This window comes from Betta splendens, chromosome 21 (assembly GCF_900634795.4).
Source record: "Betta splendens chromosome 21, fBetSpl5.4, whole genome shotgun sequence".
Classification (NCBI taxonomy): domain Eukaryota; kingdom Metazoa; phylum Chordata; class Actinopteri; order Anabantiformes; family Osphronemidae; genus Betta; species Betta splendens.
The window spans coordinates 4,755,883-4,763,616 of NC_040899.1; the positions used below are offsets into that span (position 1 = coordinate 4,755,883).

The 7,734-nt window shown below is 43.2% G+C and overlaps 1 protein-coding gene across 2 annotated transcripts; it reads right to left on the bottom strand.

Moving 5' to 3' along the window:
* Positions 1–54: 54 nt before the first annotated feature.
* On the bottom strand, positions 55–7,714 carry cwc22 (CWC22 spliceosome associated protein homolog). Of its 2 annotated transcripts, none has more exons than XM_029137897.3 (20): positions 7,584–7,714; positions 6,946–6,996; positions 6,638–6,858; positions 5,874–6,175; positions 5,469–5,699; positions 5,234–5,362; positions 4,866–5,034; positions 4,691–4,744; positions 4,451–4,586; positions 3,901–4,107; positions 3,747–3,809; positions 3,560–3,655; positions 3,367–3,448; positions 2,880–2,940; positions 2,561–2,638; positions 2,247–2,399; positions 1,583–1,710; positions 1,357–1,458; positions 1,038–1,216; positions 55–815 (listed from the first exon to the last, which is right to left on the bottom strand). In XM_029137897.3, exons 2-20 carry the CDS (start codon positions 6,992–6,994, stop codon positions 301–303), a joined length of 2,955 nt encoding a protein of 984 aa, XP_028993730.2. In that variant the 5' UTR covers positions 6,995–6,996; positions 7,584–7,714; the 3' UTR covers positions 55–300. The 2 variants fall into 2 exon arrangements, with proteins under 2 accessions (XP_028993730.2, XP_028993731.1); XM_029137898.3 differs by lacking the exon at positions 7,584–7,714 and adding an exon at positions 7,104–7,512.
* Between the last annotated feature and the right edge of the window lie 20 nt (positions 7,715–7,734).

A 7,734-nucleotide genomic window follows, 5' to 3' on the forward strand; every position in this document is an offset into this window, starting at 1 on the left:
CGTAAAAAAAAGCAACAACTTTTGAGCTCTGCAAACAGTGGAAACAGAAGCAGATTAAAAACATCGAAAGTAACTTTAATTGTTTTTTGTTCTCGTTTCATTCACAACATAGGTCATATAACAATAGAAAATACAGAGCGAGAAACCGTAGCGAAGGAGACAGGGGTCCCGAAATCCAGACACCACAGTGACAGGATGAGGTAACGAAGACATGAATTAATGAATGAATGAATGAATGAATGAATGAATGAAGGGAAAGATTCTCCAGGCTGTCAGTCCATCACTTCGACCTCTGCACTCCTATCTCCTCCTCCTGTCCTCTCTCTCCCTGTTCCGGTCTCTGTTCTCTTTATTCCTCTCTCGCTCCCTGTGCGTCTCCCTGTCCCTCTTTTCCTCGTTCTCTCTCTCCCTCTCTCTCTCCCTGTGCGTCTCCCTGTCCCTCTTCTCCTCGTTCTCTCTCTCCCTCACTCGCTCCCTGTCTCTGTCCCTCCCTCTGTCTCGTTCCCTCTCTCCGTCCCTTTGTCTGCCTTGAGCGTCCGTTTTTCGTCTCCTCTCCTCGTCCTGTTCCTCCTCGTCTGTTCTTTCGTCTCGTCTGCTTCGACGGGCGCCCTCACGTGCACGCTCGCGACCCTCCACCTCACGCGTACGGCCCTTTCCTTCCTTCCTCGCCTGCTTCGCGTCATCACTGTCATCATCGTGTTTCTTTCGTCTGGCTTGCTTCTTGTCAGAGTGTTTGTCCTTGTCCTTCCCTCGCTTCTTCTTTTCCTCACTTTCATCTTTCCTCTTCTTCCTCTTCCTGTGTTTGGTATCGGAATCTAAAGGAACAAAGACAATAAGTAATTAACTTCTCAAGTGATTCTATGTCAAAGCAAATCTAATGCATCTAATAGAAATGTGTAAGTACAATCACTTTTATAGGTATTCATCTAATAAAATCTTTAGAATCTCAAAATCACAAACTAAATTCTTTGACATCATTAAAAATCGACCGATCCAGATACAGCATCAGCCACTTCTAATTGTAATTTAAACCTCACCTGAGCTGCTGCTGCTGGAGGAAGAGTCTGAGGAGTCTGAATCCGAGTCGCTGGAGGAATCTGATGAAGAGGAGTCAGACGAAGATGAGGATGAGGAGGACGAGTCGGAAGATTCCACTTCCTGGTTCTGAGTCATGATCATCTTCGGAGCATTCTTCAAATGCTCCCTCAGCTCATCCCTGATAGAGAGAGAGAGATAAGTGTTTTTTAACCAGGTGTTTCATATTAAAATAAATAAATTAATTTTATATAGAACCAATCCATAATTATTATAAACACATTATACAAGTAAATATTTCTTAAAGACAGAACATCTTACGTCAGTCCTCCTAGTCCAATAGAGGTGAAGAAGTTGATGGCAAAGCGAGTGTTTCTGGGATTATCGCGAGGAAACAGACCTTCGAAGAACGACTGCAGAGTCCTGAAGCACATAGAATACACCTCAGTTTATTTAAAAACTCACTCCACCAGATAATCACAGCAGTTTCTTTGATTGTGACTTTCTGTGCGACAGATGTATTCAGTGTCTGTGCATGTGTACGTACTGGTCTTTGAGCCTCTGATTGAGTTTGGGGAGCCCCATGTAGGCACAGAGCTCCTGGAACAGGATCTTGACAAAGATCCGACTGGATGAGGTTGTGGTCTCCTCACTCATCCTGATGCACTCCAACACCTGATCAACAGAGAGACACAAAACACAGGACTAAGGAAGAGAGAAAAGATTAAAAGGTTCCTGCACATCCTATCCTTTTCTTCATGCTAAATAAAGCTAAAGAATTGGACCATGATGTCTCAATAAAGGAGTCAGTAACTTTTCATTAAAATGTGTGTATTTCTGGCCCCCTGGTGGAAAAGGCTGGTTCTAGCTGGAGAGTGTGACGCTGTGGAGGACCTGAGCCCACACAGCACCTTGCAACACAGCAGTAGCTGCTTAGCGCTGTGTGTCTTCTGTGATAGACGGCCGTGCTGCCGGACCAGAGGTGGTTCTGTGAGTGGCCTGTTTATAGTCAACGTATGCAAAAATTGAAATATGACAAAGCGTTCTTAGATGTGATTGGATAAAGTAGCAAAATGTAAAATAAGTAGCGAGTGCACTTTTAACACACTCAATGTGTGTTAACATAAACCAAAGTCTCAAAAATGTAAAGTTTGTTAAAGTTACAAATTACAGGTGTGTGTGTGTGTGTGTGTGTGTGTGCGCACGCTTACACTCCAGGGGACAGAGTCTGTATAGAGCAGGTGAGCAAAGAGTCGGGCCACGTTCCTCAGTTTGTTGGTCTCTAGTCTGTGGATTGTTTCATACTGCTCCGCGAAAATCCCCTCAAAACTCTCCATGTACTCCTTTTTCAGCAGACAAAACCTCTACACACAAAAACAAAAGCACATGTCAACAAGTACATTTGATTTGGTGACTCAAAATGATTACATGTAGTTCAGTTGAGCTTCACGTGTCCAACTATTTTACACATACGTACTAGAACACACTTAATTATACTGTGTGTGTGCGTGTGTGTGTCTCTCACCCCAGCAAGGAGCCCGAAGAATTTCTCATAGGTTCTCTGTTGAGCGCAGCAGTCCAGGATCATGTTGCACAGCTCCTTCTGTTTACGAACATTATACTTCATATTAGCGCACATACAGAAATCCTATAGTAAACTTCAAGTCATTCCATTAGAGCTGAAGACTTTCTGAACTCAGCAGCATTAGTAAAGCACTCAGTTAAACTTTACAATACTAGGATGCTGCAGCAAACCAAAAACAAGGACTGTGCCTTTGTTTCCATGTCATCATGGTGAGGACTGTGTACTGTGCAAGTTTTGGCGACCACAAATGTAAACTCACCGTCTGGCTCTCAGGAAAGTCCATCTTGATCAGCTTATGAGCACACTCCTCAAAGTCCAAACTATAGAAACAAACAATCAATCAGTAAGTCAGTTGTATGCGTCAGTGTATACAGATTTCAGGGCTTGTGTGAAACCTTCTCAATCTGCTTCACTGTTTTATCCTGATCTCAGGACCTGTGAAGTCATCATTAAAGAAACCATGGGAACTAGGCTACAAACACACACAGCTTCAAATACTGTCCAAACCTATTAAATATAGCAGGACCTCTAAATAATTGAACCCTTTTGTCACCATGAGACAACTGTGCTAGCCACAGTGTTTTATTATTGGAGATAGGTGGGGTTAGGTAATAGTGTTTTTCATGATGAGCCAATAAACGAACACAAGACACACAGCACTCACTGAGGGGAGGGTCTTTCCAGTTCAAATCAGTCCTGACTGATAAGGACAGTGTAAATGCTCGGTCAGACGAGTCGGTCTTTACCTGGACTGTATAGCAAGGTAGATGGTCCTTCTGAAAGCAACCAGATTGACTTCTGTCTTATCAAAGATGGTGACTTTCTCATCTGAGAGAGAAAGATACAGGGTGTTGAAATGGTTTCATATAATCAGTATTTTTATTTATTAAATATTTACTGTTAACAACCTTTAACTGAGAAACAGAACATCTGTCTCACCATCTGCCTCTTCTTCGTTCTCTTGTTCCTCCTCTTCATCTTCGTCGCTGCCGTCTCCATCCTCCCCTGAATCGCTGCTGCCCTCATCCAGGATATCTGACAGGAGGAGGTGACACCTGATTGGTTAAACAGTAAGGAGGTAACAGCTCATTGGACAGTTTGAGGTCGAGTCTGTGCATGTTCTCACCTCTCTTAATGGTTTTGTATTTCTCCTCATTCTCCAGGAAGTCAGGGTCCATCTTAAACACATCTGTGTTTAAAAGAAAATAACTTATGATGAGAAATCTATAGAAATTGAATTATTGAATGGTCACTGGTAATTATTCCTCTCTGGCTCTTACTGAGGACATCCTCTGTGTTGTACTCGTCCTCCAGAGGTAGCATGTGGGTAAACTGGTCTTCCTCATCCACTAGGTCCAATCCCTCTGGGATCACTGGATGATCTTTGAAGCCGTCCTTCCTTATAGCAAACATTACCTCAATCATGTACTGGACCCTTTTGTCAATAGCTGACTCATGGAGGATGTTCCGGAGACGCTCAAAAATGGCTGAAAAGGGAGGATGCTTTTTAATTAATTGTATCAATTATTGTACATGTTTTACTATGTCCAGTCAGTGTTTTGACATTTAACTCTCAGCAGCAACAACCTGCTATAATGAGGCTTCTCAGCAGAGTCAGCCCTCATTCAATTCCTGTGGAGAGACCTGACTATTCACAGATAATTTCTATGCAAATGTAAGAGGATCAGAGAGCCGAGGGGCTGTGCCGGGGAGAATGGAATAAGCTACCAAACCCAGGTGTGAGATCTTGCCAAAAAGACTCAGGTAGAAGAGGCTTTTACATAGTGATGAAAAGTGGTCTGAATACATCTCTGAACAAAAGTAAAATACCATTGATTCCTCGAGGGGAGACCTCTGTCAGTTTGAGTCCACACTCCTTTAAGAAGGCGATGGCGACCTCCACACTGTCATCAGTCGGTCGCTCCAGCAGCAGAGTAAGCATCTCCAGACACAGAACCTCATGGGCCTGAGAGCGAAGGACATCAAAGTGGAAAAGGACAGAAAGGTAAATACATATTAGTGCTGAGCACCATGCCTCAAGCTTTGTTTCAGTCCTACAACTGGACCTACCACATTCTGGTTGATGAGATGAGCCACAAACTTTGAGGCTGTCAGGCACTGTAGCTGGAAAAGAAAAGACAGAATGGATTGAATACATGACTACAGATACTACCACCACTGCTGATCCCACTCCCCCTATTTATAAGTAGTATTAACATGTGTAGGGTTTTTTTTGTACTAGTACCTTGAGGTTGCGGCGATAGCTCCTCCTGAAGTTGAGAATGAGACGTTTGAGGATCAGTTCTCCAATCTGAGGGAACTTGGAGTTGATGATAGCAACAACAGCAGCATAGACATGAGTGAAGATTGGAGAAGCTGCTTGAGCCTGAAGCACTGAGCGAGACAGCAAACCCCTGACAGACAGACAGACACACAAGCAGTCAATTAGTTTCGGGGGCTGGCTTATAACTCTTGAATGGTTCTTCACTGAAGCGAGAAAACTTTTGTTTCACTCATTTTGATCAATAGAATTTTACAATAACGTAAACAGACTTTAAGTGTCCATGAACGCTTAGAAGCCTCATTAGATATTTACTGTTTCTTTTGCTTTACCTGCCCCTGACGATGTTCTCCTGCAGCAGCTCCTGGATGATGTTCACAATGTTGGACACGTTGACTTTGTTAATCAAACCGTTGATGGACTTCTTCAGAGCCTCCCAGCTCATTCTCTGATAGGCCAGGCTACACAGATATAACACACACATCAAATGGAAATGTTTAACTAAAGAGTCTGGTTTAACTAAAGAGTCTGGATTCATGAACAGAGTGTTCTAGTAAACGCCTTTACCTGCTCTTGTCAGAGATTTGCTGCTGCATCATACGTAGTTTGGCAGGAGGGATGTAGGCTCCTCCGGTTCTCGTAAGGATCGGGTCAAGCTCCTCCTTCTTCTTTTTGACTGGTGGCTCATCAGCTGCAGCTGGTTCCCTATCAGCTGGAGACGAAGCAGTGCGGCCTCGCCTCCTGTAATCTGACTCTGCATCCCAATTGCGTCTGTCAAAGCGATCATCATAGCGATCTCTGGGTTGAGTAGAGGAAGATGAGAAAATAAACTTCTATTTTAATTATTACATTAAGGGTACATTTGATTATCATCTAGCCTCACTCACAGTGGAAAGAAAGGAAAGTAAATCCCATTTTATCTAGTTAACATCTCAACAGAGTTGGATTAACCATGCATTTCTGTTACGTTACCTAACATAGCGTCCTCTGTCATAGCGCTCCCAGTCTCTCTCTCTGGATCTGTCCCGTCCTCTGGACCTGGATCTGTCTCGCCCCCTGGACCTTGACCTCATTCTCTCTCTAGATCTTGATCTGTCTCGTCCTCTGGATCTGTCTCTGTCTTGGGACCTGTCTCTTCCCCTGGACCTGGATCTGTCTCTTCCTACAGAATCATCTCTTTCTCTGGATCTGGACCTGGAACTATTTTCTCCCATGGATCTAGATCTGTCTTTCTCTGTGGATCTGGCTCGATCTTGCTCCTTGGACGTGGACCTCTGGAACAACAAACAAGACACTGTCAGCAGGGATTCCTCTGGTCTTCATGTTAATATCTAGATCGATTTGAATGCAGGATGGACTTGAACATGAATCCTCAGGGAAAGCTGGATTAGCAGAGAGAGAACACATAGCACTTCCAATTCAACTCGCGTTATTGTAGGTTGGGGTTGCATTAAATAAAAGCCTGTAGGTGCCTGGGGAGTTCATGTCCAAGATGACAGTAATGGGCACTCAGTTCCCTCCTATTTGCAAGTATGTCAATCATCAAGCTGCATCTTTTTTCTGTACAGAATTTTCTTCACTGCTATATGCCTCATGTATATGGCTACAACAAAGCCACAACTAAATTACTGCAAGCATAAATACTACTGTAGCTTTTGTAAATCAGAAAATGTTTTATTATTTCGTGCAACAAAAGACACAAACAAAAGAAGTTATTTGGATCTAATAGGTCTTACTTTGATCTGAGCCACGCTGCTTCGAATCTTCCTCAGTGCCCCTTGATGCTCGTCCTCATCACTACTGTCACTGCCACCAGAGCTGCTGGAGGAAGAGCTTCCAGAGGGGCTGTGGACCGCAGGACTGGCCTGAGGGGATGACCTTTCCTTGGGGCTTTTCTCAGTCGAACTCTCCTGTTGGGGCTTCTCTGCATTAGGGCTAGATTCGTCCTCTGAAGGTCCTTAAAGCAGATTAAGTAAAAGAATATTACAACTACATCTGGCACAAAGGCTGCTGCTACTACAACAATAACAACAGGTGTACTCACCGCTGTGTTTTCTCTGTGCAGGACTGGGACTTTTATCTGGAGAGTCCATATCTGACAAAAACAGGTAACTCATCATTATGACAATAAGTCCTAAATAACTGAATAAATTTCAGTGATTCGATTTTAATTAAAGTTTTACTAAACACAACTCAACGAACCTTTGCCAAATCTTATGCTTACAGACCTGTGGAAAGTCTCATTTCAGGTACACGCGTTTAGGAACCACGACAAGTGTTGTCATTGTCGATGTTTTAGCGAATGACACTTTGTACACAGGTAAACGTCTATCAACTTTGACGAACTTCGACGTCCAGGAAGAGCTACTGACGTAAAGCCACCATAAAAAGTGTTACCTGAAATGATCCCGCAATATGCGTACTAATTATTGCGTACTAATAAATTAGCAGATTACATATTTAAGACATGGAAAAAAGAAAATGTAACTACAAAGGCAGGAACACAGTTTAATCGCCATGCGTTTGAATTAGCTAGTCTGTTAGCTGAAGCTAACTTGGCCTTAAGCTGGCTAGCTAACTGCTAAGGATTAGCAAGAATTAGCAGAAGTCAAACGTCAGGAGGTTTTCTTGTCCATCAATTGAGAGAAAGAAATCTGTCGGTTTGTTTTAATATACTCTTACCGTTCAGTCTTCCGACTTGCGAGCCCTTTTTTAAAAAAAAACAGTGTGGATCTTCTGGCGGAAAACTTCCTACAATAACCGAAAACTTCCAGGTCAAGCGCAACTTCCGAGTTTCACAATAAAAGTCTTCAAGCCCGGTTTGCTTGGGCTT